The sequence below is a fragment of the Larus michahellis genome, chromosome 12 (assembly GCF_964199755.1).
Source record: "Larus michahellis chromosome 12, bLarMic1.1, whole genome shotgun sequence".
In the NCBI taxonomy this organism is placed as follows: Eukaryota; Metazoa; Chordata; class Aves; order Charadriiformes; family Laridae; genus Larus; species Larus michahellis.
The window spans coordinates 14,148,631-14,169,375 of record NC_133907.1 but is presented as its reverse complement, the minus strand read 5'-3'; the positions used below and the strand labels follow the sequence as shown (position 1 = coordinate 14,169,375).

The following is a 20,745-nucleotide window of genomic DNA, read 5'->3' as shown; positions in this document are numbered from 1 at the left end:
ACTTGGCTCTTTTTCACACTTCGTGTATTTGTTGTCAGTAAAAGCGGAAGGGCAATTAATCTCTGTGTTGAATTTCTGAGATGAAAAGTGCTACTTTAGAGGTAAACCATAGTACAATTTATGTAGGTGTTACTACTGTGAATGTTTTGGAATCTCCATAAGGAATATTTAAATGTCATTGATATCCAGCTATTCAAGTAGTTTCTCTAGGTTTCCTAGGGTGCACATCAATGCTTGCTCCCAGTGAAAGAAGTAAAGAGATAAAACTTAAATTTGAATGAAGCACGGCTATGCTAACAGCAAAGCCTGCTCTTCCCTCGTGCTAACCATGTTCCTCACGGTCTGCCCGACTATGTCATTTCAGCCAGTCAAGGCAGGAGGAGTGACTTCCTGAAATGAGCACTTGGCAAAGTTCCTTTTAAAATTAGTCAGTTCTGATTCATCCAAGTTCCGTATGAACACTGAGATCTGAACATGTGTTCTTGCTCAGATTAATATCGCGAAAACATCACTCGGGTGCTGGCGCTCAGGTGGCCGTCCACTCTGAGACTTAGTTGCCTGGATAGTTTGTTTGATGCTGCTTCACGTGATACAGGTACCTTGGTGGAAAAGTTCCTGGGGTGCTGCTTTAGTGGCGTGTCTCCACCATGGTGGTTTCTTGAGGTCCCTCTTGGCGTGTTTGCTGTGGACTATTACAGCGTCAGCTTTTTAGAGACTGTGTCAGATTTGACTTGCCTCCTCATGGTCAAATGTGGTAAGTGTTTTTCACAGATCTGTCATGGGAAAACAAATGCTTAAATGAGAACATTTTGCTTTATGGGCCGAAAGAGCTTAAATTTGTTTGTCAAGCCTGGCATACGCTTCTTTGTAGGGGGCCATAAAGTCTGTAGGCTGGAACACAAGACTATGTTCAGTCTCTGGCCCTACAGCCATCCCTTAATCATTATTTCCAGTTATAAAACAACATACTTATACTTGCTTCACCAATATGTTGTGAGGATTAACTGTGGTCGGTTCCTTGAAATGCACTGTGTGTGCACACACCATGGCCTCGCTCTTTAAGCTGACCCAGCTCTGGGCTTTGCAAGAAGAGAGATCGGTATCAATGGGGCAGCAGCAGAATGGCCGTTGTTGAGTCTACAAGTCTCCACCATGGTGGTCTCTCACGTTTAAACTCCAGGAGAACAGTTGCCTCAGTTCTCCTTACTGTTCTTCATCTGTTCTGCCCATCTTTAGGTGGTGGACAGCGAGGTAAAGGGCAATGGGATGTTTAATTCCCCACTTTGCGTTAAACAAAATGAAGAATCCTGCCTCAGGCTTTTCCTGCAAACCTAGCAGGTTGCTATGGATTAAGCTACTTAATCAATCCAGACAAACCATTCCATGCTGCTTCATAGGAGTCAATACCTCCAGTCACTTGCCATTTCAGCAGCTTAGAGACTAACGATCCTTCATTCTGCGGACAGAGATGTGGCAGAAAGCAAAAGTCGCTAAATAGCCTCTATAGACGAAGCTATAAAATTTTGTTGCCTTCATCCTTTCCCACCATCATAAGCTGGTAGCATAGCAACTGATGAAGGTGCTTGAACTTGAGTTGACCTGAAATTACATGTTTCACGGTTTATGTGTTTATTCCCGCCTTTCTACATTTTTTTGCTGCTTGTTGAGTTTACATTTCTAGTCCCTATGGGAGATTAGCAGCTTGTTCATGCAGAAAGCCGAAATAGATTTAATAACACATGATATATGAGCTTAAGTAGTCTACGGAGTTAGAAACAGGAGAGAGAGCTAAAGCTGGCCCTGACTACTGACTGGTGGAGAGGACTGTCTTCTTGATAGCATGCGGATGCAGTTTTCCATATCTTTGTACAGACTTGGTGGAGCCATAAGAAAGAAGAGCCTCCCATAGATTGATGTTTCAAATTGTAGTGTTACAGAATTGGCTGTTAAAGGAAGCAGCGTAGAGTGTAAATACGCTCAGATTACAGTGACCCTGGGACTTCTCACATGGGGGAGAGAGCGCGCTTAGACACAGGTTCAGGAGTAACCTGCAACTTGAATGACTGTCGGTGCATGCACAGGTGCAGCAATTTCTCGTGGAGAAATTGGTATGTTTTCACCAGAGTTTCTGGAAAGATCCAGTATTTTCATCTTCCTTGTTGAAGGAGAGGTGATGCTCAGTTTTATAGTTCGTGATGCTTTTATAATTACTGCATTCAGATCTGTGTCTTACGTTAAACCCTACCTTGGTTTTCTTCATAGGTCATTTCAAGACTAATATGAAATATTAGTCCGTGCATATCTGATGTGTCTGTCATCAAGGGCAAGCTCCAAGAAATGAGGGAAGCAGAAAAAAATTAAAAATTATTAATTATTGTGTGAAGAAAATAAGTCAAGGACGAGTTTAGAGAATAGGACTTGGTTCAAGCATGCTGGACATGCTCCTGGAGGAGCAAAATGGAGCAGTTAGATGCTGATTAGAGAAAGTCATGGTCTTTTTATTTTTACTGGTTTTTTTGGTCAAATGAAAACTGAACCTTTTTTTCCTGCATGTGACACAATCTCAACAGATAGGGCTAAGATGCTGCAGCCTCAGAACAGTCTTAGTAAGAGAATGAAAATCTTTCTTTGACAAGCACTATAAGTATTGAATTATTAAATCAAAGGGCATCGCTGTCACCAGTGCATGCTCTGGCTGCATATATAAAAGGGAAGTGAGTTGTGCTTATCATTTCCAGAGAAAAACATAATCATTTGTCTTCATGTGATCATTTGAGACCGCAGCACCTGAGTTCTGCTGCCCTGAATGAGGGTATTCAGAGAGCATTCAAAGAGCGTACAGGTGCTCAGTATTATTTCTTGCCAGGCAGTTCTTTGCGCAGCTTGCTTTGTGGCTACCACCCACAATAGGCCAACTGGTTTGATACCTCACTGTATTTCACACTGAAGGCCAGGCACTGAGAAAATAAGAGTAAGGAGGCAAAATGCATCTCACCTAAATATTAATGCCAGAAGAGGGAGGGATCAGGGAGCAGTTAATTTTATCTCTCTTAGATATGTACCTTAAGATGAGTTGTACTTCTCTGAAATTGTCCATTTCTCTCCATTGGCTATAAAGGGAACCTGAGATCACTAATACAGGCTTGGATGTGTCGAAGGTACATAGGAAAAGCCAAGGTATTGGTAATCAGCTTGTGGATCCCCAACTTCTTAATGCACAGAATTCTTTGTGTTGGGCCTCTCGTGGTTCATGAAAGAGCGCTGTAAACAGAATGTTGTTCCATAACCATGTCATTCCATAAGCAACATGAAGAAGCATGCTACTGCTCTTGTTCATGATGTCATTTTGTAGCTATTTTGCAGTTGAAAAACTCAGTAAATTGCATGCACTTTAAAAATGAGAGTTAATTGTCCGTGATTCCCAATCCTGGGGAGCTCGTCATTCTTAGAGATTACCTAGGGAGACTGCCTGCGCGCTGTACGGGGTAGCACTCCTGTCCACGGGAAGATGGGTTGCCTTCTAGCACTTGGTGCACAAGACTCATGAATGCAGCACTGGAGACTCCTGCATAGCAATACTGAGCCATTACGGAGCCACGGGAGAGTCTATAGGCACCTTTTTTTCCTCTTTTACAGTACAAATGGTGACTCAAAGAGAAGCATTCAGTTCTAATCTATGTGAATTCTTGTAATAAGCTTTACAATTAGAACACAGAGTCTTCCATCTAATTCACTTAATTTACGCTGGGAAATGAGATACTGTTCAACTAATCCGATGCCATTTTCTTCTTTATTAGGGAATGAAAGCATCCTCTGAGGCTCTGGTGGGATTCAGGCTAAGCTTCTGAGACACAAACAGTGTGAAATGCTAATGAAATAGTATGCTACTGTAATTCCCACTTGTTATCTGGTCCCCCTCCCCTTTAACCTATAACATGGTTAGATATAGGGAGGCAGTGGGCCCGTACCACCTTTTTGTGGTCTCAGGGCGACTTTATACATTTTTGTTTGGCAGGATGATACTAATACAGATGACTTTTCTTCAACCAGGGTTTGCATGGTGACTGCAGTGCTTTTAGGAAATGGTTAAGAGGTTTTCTGTTGCTTTATAGTAACTCCTGTAAGCATTGCTGTGTTCTGCTCCTGAAACCTAGGCAGCCCAGTTGCTTAATTTAGAACACGTGTATTCAAATCACCAAGGCGCATTTCCACTGCTTCTTAAGGGGAAAATACATAGACAGTATGTGTTCTTCATTTTCATCAGGCTGCAGCAAGTTCTGCCTTTGTATAGAAGTACTACACCTACACTGTTGTGAGATGTAAAGGGAATAGTCTGTAGTCTTTGAATTTTGGGTTTTTGGGAGCGTCAGAAGACAAGCATTCTGCCAAATATTGGCTTTCTTGCTCCAATGGCTTTCTCTGGTGATATTGATTGCCGTCCCCTGAGATCCGCTCGTCTCTTGTTTTTCATTGCTGTTGTGATGATTCTTTGACCACTTCACTCAATTCTTTCACATCTTTCTGGATCATTTTTATTTTCTCCCCCACTTCTTGTACGTGAAATGTATGGCAAGTCTCTTGTAGACAGAAGCATTATCTCTTAAGGGAAAAGTGAGAAGAAAAAAGCATATGACGTGCTGTGACAAACAAGTATTCTGTATCATAGAGTACTAAAGTTACTTATCACTGTGTTAGTAAATTCTGTGTTGGGGAGAAGCATCGGATGGAGAGTGCTGACACTAAATTTGCTAACCCATAGAACAATATAGCAGTAGCTAAATGCAGCCCCCCGCTTACTGCTCCGGTGTCGTAGCTCTTTAGCTAAATGACCAACCTGCCACAAGCTAAAAGGGTAAATTTCCATTTTGGTCTGTCAGTCTTTGATTACTAAGCACATAAGCATCTGTGGCTGATGGTTCATGAGATGAATGCGGTGTTGATCTCAACGGGGACAAGAACAGACTTGTGTATTTATGGGGCTGCATCACACAGTATGGGAATGCGCACGGAGGGTAAGAGCTTAAACTTTGCCATGTAAGGGTGATGTTTGCCTGCTGGGCCTGTTTCGTAATGGGATGCAAAACCAACAGTAAAGGCTTTTGCACCTGTGAATTGTATAAATCTGTGAAACCACTGTTGGTTCTGTAGGCTGTAGAAATCCTAAATCTTGCTCTTCTCTCACTTTCCTGGATTTTGGCTTTTATTAAATATTCCAAGTTGTTGATTTCAGAATTGGTTCTGGGCACTTTTCTTTGGGAGTAGACAGACTATAGCTGGTGCAATTTACCCATCCAGGTGAATTAATGAAGCACTTTATTAATGCCACTGGCACACTCTTCCAACATGGTTGACATCACTGCTGTCAGCCTGTTACATTACTGTGAGACAGATCTGAATGCCTCTCATTTAGACAAAAAACTATTAGTACAGTGTCAGCACAGTGAAATAGTCTCATGCTAAATATTGTAAAATCTTTGTGCCGTTTCTTTGCGCAATAGATGGAACTGGAAGTTCGGACAATCACTGGAAAACAAAATTCGACTGCTGCATTTATTACAGAAGTAGGAAGTGGGCTAATGAGCAATGCCAATACTGTCATTCAGAGCTCAGACTGCTTATTGCTATGGTGTAAAGCTAGAAGGGGGACTCGTGGATGCTGCTCAGACAGTCAAGTGAATCTCCAATAGCCTGCAATGAGGTGTGCAAAACAGTTGTGCAAAGGTGACAAATTCTGCCTAAAGGATGAAGGGGCAAAAAATAAGAACGCAGACATTTTAACGTGATTCCATCTTTTCTTAAAAGAGCAGAGTTTGCCTTCTTAAATGCAAATGTAAGTACCTATGTTCTCAATAGCTTTGTAATTGTAACAGTCTGTGACTATTGTGTAGAAAATTATACAAATATGTTTTTTTCTGTAGTTTTTGCTTTAAAAAGTTCTGAGAAGCTTGAAATGTGCTTTGCTTGCCTTCCAGTCCTATCCTTATCCATTTGGCAAGCACAGTCCGCAGCTGCTCATTTAGGACGCTGTGAGAAAAGCTTACAGTCCCCATTAGTAGGGGAAATAAGCAGCATCATGTTTGAAAACACAGATCCTGCTTGTCAGGCAAATGTCTTTTGATAGCAGCTCCCATCCCCACCTCTTCAACCCCCAAAGAATAAAAAAAACCACTGTGTCTCTTCTGATGTTATTTTTCGAACCTGTGCTGTGTGTTGTATGCACGTGAGAAAACAAAGCAGGGCTGTGTGTGTGCCTGTTGCGATTACCTTCCTGCTGCTCTGGATCTGGCTGTGTGTGGGGCACGCTCTGCTGAGGTTCTGGAAGGACCTGCAGGGCCATCAAGCAGTGTGAAAGGTACAAACTGGGTGGCCCAGCCAGATACAAACCTCCATTCCTCCTCGATTTTACAGGTGTGTCAGCCTTTTCGGGGTCCGCTCAGGTTTTGTTTCCTGGTTCTCTTCAGTCCTGAAATGAGAGCTTATTTCAGTGTTTGAAGGAGTCATGTTAGGAATTTCACATATTGGCATGATTATTCAGCACCAAAAAAAAGGTACAGATTAGCACTCAGAAACAGACTTGTAAAATTTTGCGATATACTGGTGTTTTGTACAGTTAGGGGTTCTTTTTGTCTGAAACCATCCATAGGCCAACAAATGCAAATAAGAGCTCATGGTTTTCTTGGCTGGGCATTTTATCAGATGATGTTATGAACAAGGAAGGAATTTTCAAAAAAACTTAAAGCTTTATTCATACAAAATCCGTAGCTGAAGCGGTTTATCCAGATATTTTAAGATTAAATATTTCGTAATTCCTTTTCCTTATGGATTATTTCACAGGAGAGAGTGAAAACGGTTGATAGGGATTTCTCTCTCACATTTCAGTCTTCCCAGTTGCATCTGAAGGATGCATGGAACCATTGTTTTTCCATCATCTAACAGTTGCTTAGAATTGCCTTGCTTAGAAAATCACAGAGAAATATTCCAGTAGTAGAGCAGAAACACTCAGGAGCAGTTGCCAAAGGGTGAAATACATATGTTTTCCACAATAGCTGGAAAATATAGTATTGTCGGCACCAAGCCTGTTAGAGTTCAAGGAGCATCTGGACAATGCTCTTAATCATATGGCTTAGTTTTAGGTAGTCTTGTGAGGAGCAGGGAGTTGGACTCAATGGTCCTTATGGGTCCCTTCACCTTGAGATATTCTATGATTCTATTTGGTCTTTTTTTGGTCCTTCTTGTTAGTTTTGTTTTCTCACGCTCTTTGCACTGCTAAACTGTCTGTTCTTTTAAAGCCCTAACTGTGTTCAGTCTTCCCAGCTGTGGACCACAGCTGTATTGCCTCTTCTAATGGGAGGAGAAAGGCTCACCCCAAATTCCCGTGGTGGCTGCACAAGGGGACCTGCTTTGCGCATACAATAAAATTTACTCGTGTTCAGTAACTCCCTTTTTGAACTTGTGCCACAGAGGTATTTTATTTCCTTGAAAGAGTGCACCCAGGAGCCCCATTTTTCTGTGTCCTTCCTGAGTCTGGGATTCAGCCTAAATATCATCCCAGTTGCAGTGAGCCAGTTCCTGATGTCCCTGTTCCTGGGGAGCCTGCGGCTTTCTCCTCTGTGCCCACAGGAGGAGGGACCACGGCTGAAAGGGAGTGACAAGCTGGACAAAGCTTGCAATATAAAATACTGTCTGCATCAAATGGGGCTTAAAATATGGTTGATCACAATTAGATGTGGACAAGGCCAATCTGTAACCATGTTTATTTAATCAAGATCACGTAGAGTTTTTAATTAAAATAGCGAGCTCATAACATCAGGCTGGTCATCTGTAACTGACAAGTGTGTTTAGTTACAAAGGGCAAAAAATGGTCCTTATCGATGTGCTAGTTTTGCTAAATAATGGGTAACTTGTTTAAATCACTCACAGTAATTTGGCACAGAGTGATATTAAAAAACTTGCTTCTTGTCCAGTTGGTGCCAGTGGGAAAGAGCCCATTATTTTCAGTGAGGTGGAATTGAGCCTTGAATGATTGCTGTAACGGCTGCTTAGCTCAGTTTCTTAAATTTGGAAAATGGGAGCAGCAGTTTAAGTTTCTAATTTTCTGATATTCTTGCGGCATCTGTTTTTCAAATGATACTTCAAAAGGGGAAAATTAACAGGGGGAAGAAAGGGAAAACCACCATCACTTTTTTTGGGGGTGTGTGTTTAGATTTGGCCTAAAATAAAGAGAGATGACAGTGATGCTGGGTGTCAACTTAAATCAGTTTGGCAATAGTAGTTTCTAAACTTGCTAGACGAGACTTTCATGTCGGTCTTGCAGGACAAAATGCTGTATTAATTAAGCTCAGTCCTGTAAATCTCTTCCTACTTGCAATCAAATCCCAGAGTAACCTGGATCATGTTGCTATTGAAGTCTACAGCCCAGGAGAATGGAGTTTAATATTCCATTTGTCTTATGTTCGGCTATGATGTGACTTGTAAGATGTCATTTTTTGCATTGGGAATAAAAACCACTGTTTATCTTTTAATTGTCTCGCACCAAGAAAAAAGTAATATACTATTTGTTATTTATAATAGCTTGATTTTTTTAATGAATATGCATCTACATGCATTTCTTGAAAACACATTTCTTGGAGAAGTAACCTTCCTAAGTCAAAACATAATCAGCCTGACATTTCATATCTGTAGAAGATTCTGGCAGGAGTTAGGGGAACAGTGCAAAATAAAGGCAGAAACAAACATTCCACAAAGACTTGGTTCATGACACTATTTTTTGTTCATGTTGGATACCTGCTACAATTACAATTTGCATTGCTTTTTTTTTTCCCCAGAGGTACAATGCACAGCTACTGCAGTCAATCTCAAGGAGATGGCATGGTTCAGTGTAATTAGTTAGCCAGAGGAAATGAAATTAAGTAACATTTCTGTTGATCATCATTTTGTATAATAATGGTTTCTGTGCAGTTGTTTCTCTTCACTGAGCAGATGTTAACCTGCAAGACTTCTCCAGAGGGAAAAGTCCCATCTTCTTCCCATTATGTGGCGCTCGAACTCCTGTCTTCCACATTTCTGGGGGTGCGGGATTCTTCCAGTTCTCTGGGTTCTTTGAGGAATCACTTTTAAGAGGGGTTTAGAATTACTCTCACAGAACTCTGAAATTAATGTCATGCTGTAACATTTATAGGTTTCTTTTTCTGAGACAGAGATGTCCTTTTCGTCACCTTATTTTCACAAGAGAATAGAGTTTGTGTCCTCTGGGCTGAGGGCAAATCACGTTAGAGTGTGACAGAGGGGAAGCTAGATGAGATTAAAGAAATCGCTCATAATCTTGCACAGTTCAGCTCAGGTTTTCAAAACCACAAGGCATATGCTATTCATACGGCTTCCAATATGCAAGTGTTATTTATGCACTGATGGGGGGGGAATAAAAATCAGGCAGGCAGCCAGAGCCCTGTAGATTTTCTTTTTGTAGCTTTCATCAAAGGGTGCTGCTGAGATGCCTTTTATTGGCTCACTTTTCTTTTTATCACAGAGGTGATATTCAGCGGCCGGGTTCCTGCCTCCTCATGATGCTTTTCAGACATCGAGGCACTCTTAGAGTCTCATGCAGACTTTGCTTGAGTACCGCTGCTCATGAAGTTAAGCAAACTTTGCAATCAAACATGGCAGGAGGTGTTGGTTCACTGGTGCCTTAGAGCTTTTCTTGGTTCTGAGCTACCAAGAGGCCCCGTTAGAGTCAGTTCTAGCAGTATCCTGACTGCTGCTATCACTGACCATGGGAAGGTCCCTAGTGTTTAAATTTGGCAGTATTTTCTCAGACACACAGCCAGTGCTTTGATTAAAAAAAAAATAATCCTATTTTTGACCTTTATTTTGCTTGGTAAAATCACAAAATGAACAAGTGATTTGAGTTTTCCACTCCTTGCTAATTGTGTCATGTTAAGCGTTACGCTTTGGCTGAACCACGGTAGCATGATCAATGACGGTGATGTTCTGCCACGGCGGGTCACAGGGCAGAGGAAAAGCTCTCGTACTGGAGCCTTTTTAAACATGGTATATGCTAAGTGCACTCAGTCTTTTTCATTTAAGACTTCTTTTCTCCCTCACTCTCCAAGATTATATTAACCGCTATTGCTTATATGCTTAGAGAGGAAATAAGTATAAACCTTCTGATCTTTGAAAGTGACTTTTGTGTTTTATTTTAAAAAGTAGTTGCTTTGTGGTTACTGTATTTTTTGCAGGTGTTTCTGAATTGGTAATGCTATCCCCAGTGTATGGGGGCTGAATTATTAGTGCAAATAAAAGCCAAATTCTTTTCAGTAACAGATTAAATTCTTATGAAAGATTTGGTAAATGAAAGGAGAAACTATGCCTGTGTACCCAAAAGATTTTCGGACAGCCTTGCTATACAGATACATAGTGGAAATTCAATCCTTTTGACAAAATTGTCTCAGGCCTCTCATGATTTCTTTTTGTCTACAGAACCGCCAACTCCTATCGCCCCTCCGGAGCTGCTGGCTGTCGGAGCCACGTACCTGTGGATCAAACCCAATGCCAACTCCATCATTGGAGATGGGCCCATTATACTGAAAGAGGTGGAGTATCGGACGACCACTGGGAATTGGGCAGAAACGCACATTGTAGACTCTCCTAATTATAAACTGTGGCATTTGGATCCTGATGTGGAGTATGAGATCAGAGTGCTGCTCACTCGCCCTGGAGAAGGAGGCACAGGCCCCCCTGGACCACCACTCACCACGAGAACAAAATGTGCAGGTAGGGTGTCTGCTGCTTTCCGATCCGGCACAGATGTTTTGCGTCGCTTACTAACACATTAACAAATGGTTGTCCACACATCCTTATTGTAGATGTGCTTCGTCAGTCATCTGAATCGACATTATGAATTTTCATATATCCTGGAATACTTTACTTTTTATTCCATAGGCAAGTGTTTAAGAAACTGTTGTTTTTATGAATGTAGCATATTTGCCAAACTTTCTGCTACAGTGTATGGCTGCTTTCTGTTGAAATGGGCGAGCAGATGAGAGTTTGCCAACCAATTCTCCGGTAGGCAAATTGTCCTTAAGACTTGTCTGTTGTAAAATTTTCACCCTTTAAATGTGTAACAAAATATCTGTTGTTCTTAAGTAATGGTTGTGGGCATTGGTTATTAACAAACTGACAGTGCTATTGATTTATGAGTGCAGTGTGGTGAAGCAGTAAGTGTTTAGTTTTTAAAATACATTTTTGTATTCCATGTGCTGGAACCGATTCTTCTCCTCACTTCTGACAAAGAAACCTGTTCAAACACTGTGCAGTGTCTTCCCTTTGTCTTTCATATTGGAAAAGATCAATTTTGATCCAGGGACAGCAAAAGTCTATCTTCTTTCTAACCCATGTTGGCCTTTCCAGGAAAAACTAAAGGATCATGTTCCTCATGTTCCAGATATATCGGCTGTTCATCTTGTTTTCATACATTAATCATTAGCCATTAAGGGAAATCAAGCTCTGTTCCTTGCAAGGGGATGAACAAAGCAGTTTTCTACCTTTCTAGCAGTTTTTTTGCACCACACAACTGTCTTCTCAAGGTTTTAATTTTTGCAATTTTTGCAAGGTCGTTACTGTGGTGTGAACAAAGGCCAGAGGCTAAAAGGCTGCTCTGCTTTTTTACAACCTTCCTTCCCTCCCCACAAATTAGTGGTTTACAGCAAGTGGATTTACATAGTGGAGAGCTTATACAAAAGCATTCTGGTTCCAGTTGCTCTTTCTAACCAAATAATAAGTCTGAAGTGTGAAGAATGCATCAAGAACAGCCAAATGCCATCCTGGGATGGGATTTAGCAGTGCAATGGTAGCGTTCCTCACCCACACGAACATCCCCAGCAGCAGCATCTTGCTCTTCCAAGAGACGAAGCCTGGCAGGTTGAGTGCATTGTGGGGCCGGGGGACATGTCCTTACTGCCGTCCTTTATTTTACAGGTTATAAAACAGTGAACATTTAGTGTCTCTTTGAGAAGAATTGTTTAAAAAAAATAAATCTGAGCATTAGGATACGGTGTGGAGGCATTTGCTGTATTCAGCACCTGTCCATTGGTAGAAGACAAATGTTTGGAGGCTTTTCTGCAGCTAGGTGGAAAGCTTGAAGTGACGTGGGTGATGTCCTGGCCTGTTTGGGAAATTGGCACATGCTCTTACCTTTTGGCTGTCTCTTCCTTCACTAGTGTCGTCAAATTCTCTAACCCTCAGGAGAAATAACTGGCCTGGGGCTCTGCATTTGCAGATGGAAATATGACATGCTGAGATTTGGTCTGCAGTTCGCACATTGTGGCTTTGCAGGCACGCTCTCTGCACAGCCAAACTTGCTAACTTTTCTGTATTATCTCTAAAGAATGCTTGCTTTAGCTTAATTCAGGGGTAAAAAAAAAAAAAAAAGGATGTTGGCTTTGTGCTTAATGATGTCTTGTACTGTATCCCAAATTGCTGAGTTTCCTTGCTCAGCATAGGTATCGACTGACATCATGAAGGATGACGTAGATAATTTGTTCAGTTTGGCTAAGCTGTGCCGCTCACTGTTTTCCATCCTAATTTACTAATGAAAATCTGACTGGAGAAGGTCATTCTGTTAATGTTGGTTGTCATACAGACCTTGTTGAGATTGATGGTGATGGCATTTATGTTTTGTTTAGGGCACTGGGTGGGAGAAGTTGTAATGATCTTGATCTAAGCACGGACTCGGAGGAAGGGAGAGACTTATCCAATATCTAAAGATGTACAACTTCCACAAATGCCAACTGAAATGATAGGCAAGAAAATGCAACTCATTAATCCAAATTTCTATATGTTGTGGAACTCCTTCAAAATACGCTATTTCGAGGATAATTATACAAAACTTCCACGGTAAAGATTTTCAAAAATGTGCTGAACCAAGAAAACAGCACTACTTCCTTGATTTTTCTCGGAGTAGCTGATGAATGACATCAGTGAAAGCTGAGGGCTTTTTAAATAGTTGAGGGATTAGTGATGCTGCATTTTTAACATGATTTTTTTGGTTCTTTTCTTTGTCAATACTTTTGCTTAGCAAGAGGGAAGTACCAAACTCCTACACATTTGTATGCAATCAGTAGATGACTGGAGTAGTCCTGTTTAGTGTTGCTACTGTGTTTATTAGGCCCACTAATAAAGGTAACAAAATTCACTGCAGAAGTAATAGTAAAGAATATTCACCTATACTGGAGAAGAAGTGTCTACTTATTTAAATTGCAAGAAATTGGTGTAGCCATAAACAGAAGGTGTCTGCAACTTTCCAACAGTGAGAAGTCAACGGCCCTTTTTACTAAATAATCTCATTAGTGTCTTTTCACGTAGACATTGTATCATTGTATACTTGTGTGCTATGGAGTCTGAGTAACTGCTGGCATAGCCTTCAGTTTGGGCACACCTTGCAATGAGATTTTTTATTTTAATTTCTAAATTAGAACAGGATTTGGGAAGGAACATGCTTTTCTTCCACTTCAGATCAAGCGGCAGAAGCTCATTTACAAAGTTGCAGTTGTCTGCTGTGGGATTCTTGACAGTCGGCCTTGCATCAGAGCGGAGGCATGACCAGGATGGCTCAGCATGAGCTTAGCAAGTCATTACACCATGACGCAACTCTTCTCGAGATCATTCATGGTTTTCAGATTTCCGATCAGAATGAATGGAAGTAGTTTTACAGGGACTTTAAAAAGTTTTGCATTATATAAAACCCATAAAAACTAATTATGAAAGGGCTTGCTCTAAGTTCTATTAAACTGGATAATATCTTATCTAAATTTCTATATGCCCAGGCATCCCTTATCCCCCTGGTGATGCTTTTGGTTTTCTACAGGACAGCAGTACAAGACTTCATTTATATTTGATCTTTCGAAATGATACTGAAAATTAAGTCCCAGCTTGCCTCCCTCCAGGAAGAGCCAGAAAATACGGCAAGCTCTGTCTTTGTAAATGAATGATTTTTGTTGTTGTTGTGGGTTTTGCGGAGTTTTTTTGCTTGCTTGGTTTGGTTTGAGTTTTTTTGTTTGTTTGTTTTTCTTGTGTGTTTTTGTTTCTTTGTTTGTTTTCTTTTGTAGACTGAGATAGGTTGTGACTTGGGGCAGGAGAAGATTAAATGACCTTGAGGCAAAAAGCAGTAAACTGTCAGTCAGAAGGAAGAGCTGCTCAGCGGGGAATTGGGAAGAGAGAAAGACTGCTTAAGGTTAAGATCGGACACAGGGTTGAGGGCTGGTTAAAGGAAAGGAAGATACAAAATATCAGGTTTTAGCCCCAAAATAATAGGTTGGGGGCAATAACAGGGATAAGAATAGTTAAGTTTGAACACAGTCCCAGTAGCGCCCAGTAGTTCGGTGCTGGTCTTTTGAGTGTGGATTTTTTTAGCCATCCTCAATAGTTAAGCAGAGCTCTTTAAAATCCTTGTTTCGTGGGCTTCATTCAGAATAGTGTGCTTTGGAAGGCTGTGATTTGGGAAGCTTGAGGCTTGTTTTCTTCTCCATGTTTAATAACGATTTATTTATTTACTATTTACTATTCCCCTGCATTTTTTCCTTCTCCAGTTGCCACAGAAAGGGAGAATAGGGGAAAAGTCCTTTTTCCTCAGGTGGATGGGACAGAGACCTTGCAAATGAGGTCATTGCTGGGGGGGAAATCTGATCTGAAAAGCGTTTGCCTTCTAGTGGGACAAACTCGCATGAAATCGAGGCCAAAGAGCAACATTAAAATGAATATTAATAAAGGGACAGAGATAAGACTTTTTTAAAAAAATGCTATTTAGGCCGGGTTAAAATAGTATGTGGAAAAGCTATCTTGAATATCAGCTTCTTTGCCTTTTTGGATGATGACAACAGGTGACTCATAAGATGGGGAGGTGACCGTGAGGCTTGGAAGAAGGAAACTTTCCAGCCTGGCAGGATTGCGGCTCGTTAAGGAATGGGAGGGGAGAAAGTCCTGAGAAACCCTGTAACTCCCACACTCCAAAAAAAAAAAAACCAAAACCAAAAAAAAAGCGGCAGGGATTCTTCTTGTGGCCAGCATGTCGAGGGAGTGATTCTCTACCCCTCTACTCTGCTCTGGTGAGACCCCACTGGGAGTACTGTGTTCAGCTTTGGAGTTCTCAGCACAGGAAGGACATGGACCTGTTGGAGCGGGTCCAGAGGAGGCCACGGAGATGCTGGGAGGGCTGGAGCCCCTCTGCTGTGAGGACAGGCTGAGAGAGTTGGGGGGGTTCAGCCTGGAGAAGAGAAGGCTCCGGGGAGACCTTATAGCAGCCTTCCAGTCCCTAAAGGGGGCCTATAGGGAAGATGAGGAGGGACTCTTTATGAGGGAGTGTAGCAATAGGACAGGGGGGAACAGTTTTAAACTGAAAGAGGGGAGATTTAGATGAGATGTTAGGAAGAAATTCTGTGCTGTGAGGGTGGTGAGCCCCTGGCCCAGGTTGCCCAGAGAAGCTGTGGCTGCCCCATCCCTGGAGGGGTTCAAGGCCAGGTTGGACGGGGCTTGGAGCATCCTGGTCTGGTGGGAGGTGTCCCTGCCCAGGGCAGGGGGGTTGGAACTAGATGGTGTTTAAGGTCCCTGCCAACCCAAACGAGTCTATGATTCTTAGAAGAGCTTTAGATAAGAAGAGCTTTGTCCTTATCTGAAAAAATGTACATGGATCCCATGCAACCTATCTCTTAAGCTGCTGAGTCTGGGCTGTTCAGCAGCAGGGTGGGATCTAGCTCCTGGAGAAAGGAGTGGTTCTCAAGATCAATACTAAATTTTGTTCTTGGCCTAGGGAAAGAAAAGTTAGTTTTGAATGATGTGGCTGATTCAATACTTCTTTTCAAAATAGTCAGGATAAAGTAGCTGATATAAATGCAAATAATCTGTACATTCAGAGGCTGATATGAAATTAAGTAGATAACAAAGTACTTGGAAAATCTTTTCCTTTAATTATTATTAAAAGGCACTTTGTTTCCATGAAATCTTGAGAAGTTTAGAAGTAGTAAGCAGCTTTTGCCATTTTTTTGGTAATTTTAAGACTACATTTTCATACCTTTTAGAAATGTTTTTGTCTGTTGCTCTTACAAATGTTAGAAAAAGGATGTAGTTGTGTACTGTTATCAAATGCACAAACTGAACAAGCAGAAGGTTACTTTGTTGTGTGCTGAATTAGTATGAGTTTTTACAACAGCTTCAAAAAGATTTCTTTCTGATTTAATTTTAAGATGATAGTTCCCATTAAATAGGAAACATTCACATGTTAATGTTGAAAAATAAGATTCGGGGCTGCTATAATGCCGCCTTCATTTTTTTTTCAAGCTTACAAAAAAGCCCCAACCAAACAACAAACCATGAACCTGAAACAAAATCTGATATATGAGTCAAAGCACTACACAAATGGCATACCGAGTGAATTGAAAGAGAGTTCTGTACAACTGATGTGGAGGTATTATTAGAATTGCTGTTTCACAGACTTAATTAACTTGGAGTTACTCTAAGTCTTGTCCTGAAACGTACATTCATTTCCCTGTTAATATTAGTTAAATTTTAACTCTGAGCTCTCCAGTCTTCTGTACCTTTAAATGTAGACAGCTGGGAAAATAGATGCTTTTTAGCAGGCTCGCCTGCTTTTGCAAAAGGCTCCCTGTCGACTATTAGCAGTGAAGGAAAATCTTCCCTGGGTTTCTTGTTTTCTGTATTGGTGAATGCTGTGAGTGACTTGCACAGCTCTGGTAAGACAAACTTCCCCAGCGCGTGTTCTGCTTGTGTTCTGTTTTGCTCTCTGACTAAATTCCCTGAAACCAGGGCTTGCATAGCACAATGAAATGCAGTTGTTCTCCTTTTGCTAGCGCCTATTCCCAAGAGCCGGGGAGCGCTGCGAGGGAGCCGTTGAGAACGGCAGGATCTTCTCTCTGAGTTTTGGTACATGTATCCCACAGAGCCTGTGGGACTGGTACCCATTTTAGTGACATTGTCCGCTTTGCTTGATGATTGAAACTCTGTTTTCATTCCACCTCAATAGCCTTTGGCATGTCAGCTAGAGAGATAAGAGTAGAGTTAGAGAAATGTGATATTCCTTCTTTTTGATTCCCAATTTGTGCGTGGAAAGAGCCTGGCAGCATTGTTGAAAGGTAGGGGCTTCATCTGTGTCACATCCTAACAGCTTCAGTCCCTTTGCATATAAGATGTTGATTTTCCCTGCCCAATTAATTAAGTAGATAACAAATGTATCTTAATTTCTCCTTTATTCTTTCCCTTCTCTTACTTCTTAATTTTTTGGGGAGTAGAAAGACAGCATCTACCCTTTAAATAACAGCTGAAAGAAAAGTTGAAGTATTTCTGGATCATGCACGTTTTGTGGCTCTGAGCATGTCAGCGTGCTACACTTTTCTGGGCTCTCAGTCTCAGGTTTCCGCTTGTGTTTAGCCCGTAATGTGTACCTTTCGTCCTCCTGGACAACATTGACAATGCTTCAGTTGAAACTACAGGGCTCTGGAGGAAGCAAAGTGTATTTCTGGTTTCTCTTCAAGGTGCAGGGGTGCTGTTGGTTGCCTGTCGAGGGGTGTTCCACACAAAGTATATCTCTTTGAGGAACTATCGCTATCAAGTTATGGATGTACTGTCTGTAGAAATATGGGAAGATATCTTTCAAAGAACAGAGGTTAGATTAGATCTGTGAATTAGTTACTGGAAAAGAATTGAAAAAAAGCAGCAGCTGTGTTGTCTGGGATATAACAACAGTGACGACCTATATGGAAGAGAAGGAATTTGGGAGGAGAAAGGGAGGTAATTAAATGGTGAAAAGGGGGAATGGTGTTTTGTTGCGCTTGGGGTGACTGAATACAGGAGTCCTGAAAAGCCAGATTGTTGGAGCTGACGATACTTGGTTTGGTGTGAGGCCGTGGTCCATCAACGTTCAGGCACTAAATTCAGGGTGTTGGAAAGCAGCAACGTGCAGAGGGAGAGGCTGGGATTTACTGCCGGGGCACATCAGTATGCCATAAATCTGATATTTGTTTCTAGCAGTGACCAGTGCCTGAAAATTCCTGAGTCTAGCAAAGCATGGCCCCTCTTGCCTTTAACCATGATACATATGGCGAGGAATTTTCTTTATCCTGATCCCTGCAGAAGATCGGCTTTATGTCCTTAGGCATGTGGATTGATTGCCCTTATCTTAGTCTGCATAAATACAGTTATGAATGTAAAGGCAGTCATAATAGTGCTTTGGTCTGGATTTTTTCCAGAGGGATTTTGCTCGTGATGGATTTAAATTCTGGGGATTTATTTTTTTTATCTGCAAAGGCAGTTTGTTATCCAGAAATGTTTTTTATTTTTATTTATTAGGATGAAGTCTAGTTATTCATTTCCCCATCACACTGTTTCTGCTTGGTGGTGTTGCTGTTTAATTTAATGGCTTTCTATAATGTGGTTTGAATATAGCATTATTTTCTGAGTGGGCAGGCCGGTCAGTAAGGTGACAACTTTCATAAAGGCATTAGGCTTTCAAGCCATGAAAAATAGTTCTCGTGAATGATGGGACCTCATGACTTCTTCCAAAAGAAGTGAACCTGCCTAGCAGTTATTTTCACATCAGCTGAATTTAGCACACTGGGGTCGTTTTTTCATATTTCTTGACTTGTGAGTTCTGTCCAGGTTTCATCCCAAATAGCCTGAGTGTTCCTAATCTGGAGAGGCAAAAATGGAAAGACAGACACGAAAACAAAACAAAGACCAAAATAGCAACCCTGAGCGCTGGTTGACTTAGTGGCACTGGAGATTTGAGACAGTTAAATATCTCACAGTGCTTTTCTGAGTGAAAGTGGGTTTGAATGAAATTTTAAGTGACTACAAACCGGTTTGATTTTTCTCTTGTTGCAGTTTTCCCAGGCTGTATTTCCACTTGAAATACGCTGGGCACACAGGAAGGCTTTGTAGAAGCAGGAGAGTCAGGTCCACCTTAATGGTTTCAGATATAGACTGGAGCCTGGACACAAGTGGTGCACAGAGACCCTCAACCAGAATTATGGCAACTTCTGCGTTACCAACCCACCCTGTGTTAATCAGGGAACCGAGTTCTCATCTTTGTGCACAACACAATGTCGTTTGAATTTTCTTGTTCCCGTTCAGATAATTCAGATAAACTCACTTAAACTAAGGAGTGGGGAAGCAAAATAAGCAGATATTTGATGTGTTAATAGCTTCTTTGCTCATCCAGCTTCATTTCAGCATCCTCAGTTTAAGGGTGTCTCCAATGTGGTCCTAAAAATGTGACTTCACAGGACTATATCCTTAGTTTGTGCAAAACTGGCACTGCCTTACCAAAGTCAGCATTTTACACCCGCTGAAAATCTGACCCACAATTTGCAAAAATAGGCCAGGCATTTTTTCTTGATTGTCACTCAGTCCCCTGCTAAAAGCAATTTATTTAAATTGCATGGTGTCTTTTAGTCTTCAGTTAAGTGGCATCTTTCATAAAATTTCATCCCTTATTACCATATTATTACTGCTTCTGTTAGTTTTTTGAGGGTGCGATGAGATGATCGTTTCCAGATGTCGCTTTATACGAGTGTGAAAAGCCCAGTTAGTGGGAGGAAACTGGGAAGGATAATGCTATGTGTGTATTCTTGCAGTGCATGTGTTACGCATTGAACTTCCACTGTGGAGCGACCGAAGGGAGGTGTCTGTTTTCCTTCTCTGGGTAATACATACCATAACTCATCCTGGGAGTGCAATGACAGACCCAGCCTTGCAAAGCATTTATTAAGCTCTATGGATTTGCATAGTCATGAGCCTATCTTTGTCCTGGGACAAACACTGCTTCCTGCTTAGGTTTCTCTTTTTGCTTTTCCAAAGACAGCTGAAACATAAATGCTTTTCAGTTTTAAATGTATTTTTAATGTACACAAGTCTGCATTAAAAAACACTCAAATAATAAGAGATGTTTAGAGCTTATATGCTGAAAGTGCCCAATTTTAAGCATTTCAAAGAATAAAATGCATGTTAATTGGCTTTCTCGGAAGCTCTAACATATAATACAAAAGCAAGGCAGGGACCAAATGGAAGAGCGCACTACATTTTTAACCTCATGTTAATGCTTTTAACCCTGAGATATTTGTAAGACATTTCGGAACAGTTTTATTCCTAGCATGTTTAGTTGTTTTACATTTTGGCATAAATATTTTACCCTTTTATTTTTCCCCAATGAATTCTGAAATATTGAGATGACTTCTTGTTTAACACTTGCCAATTTACACAGATGAGCAGGGGTGTTGCACAGCTTGGGGAAAAAAAAAAGCAAAAAGCGCGTGGATGTCTTAAATACTGTTGCAGAACCAGCAGATGGAGTATGAGAGTACAAAACCTTTTTTGGGATGGCGTGTGTGTCTGTCTGCACAAGTATGTTGCATTTTCATGCTGACTGAGCTTGAAAATGGAATTTAATTTTATTGTTTTAACCACTTATTCTGTCCATGGACGTTTCTGTGACCCATTATGTTACAACATCTGAACACAAAACCCGGAGTGAAGCAGAGATCTCATTCGCCCTTGGGAATCCCCCGTTGTGGCTCAGTTCCCATTACACAGGTGGGGAAGGAAGGACCCTCAACCTCCCCAGGCTTTGGATTGTGGTCCAGATGATTGCTGGGACTGGGTAGGGGTTATGAACTTAGTCACTGTTTAAATTATTTGTTATTCCACTGAGTGCAATGAGGAAAAAAAAAGAAATGCTTTCAACTC

At 41.3% G+C, this 20,745-nt stretch overlaps 1 protein-coding gene across 27 annotated transcripts in view; it reads left to right on the top strand.

The window, feature by feature from the left end:
- PTPRT (protein tyrosine phosphatase receptor type T) overlaps positions 1–20,745 on the top strand; it is a 461,815-nt gene that overhangs the window by 221,157 nt on the left and 219,913 nt on the right. For all 27 annotated transcript variants that reach the window (XM_074605564.1, XM_074605565.1, XM_074605563.1 and 24 more), the window contains exon 7: positions 10,477–10,770. In XM_074605564.1, the coding sequence (XP_074461665.1) occupies positions 10,477–10,770 (294 nt within the window). The remainder of the gene's footprint in view (positions 1–10,476; positions 10,771–20,745) is intronic.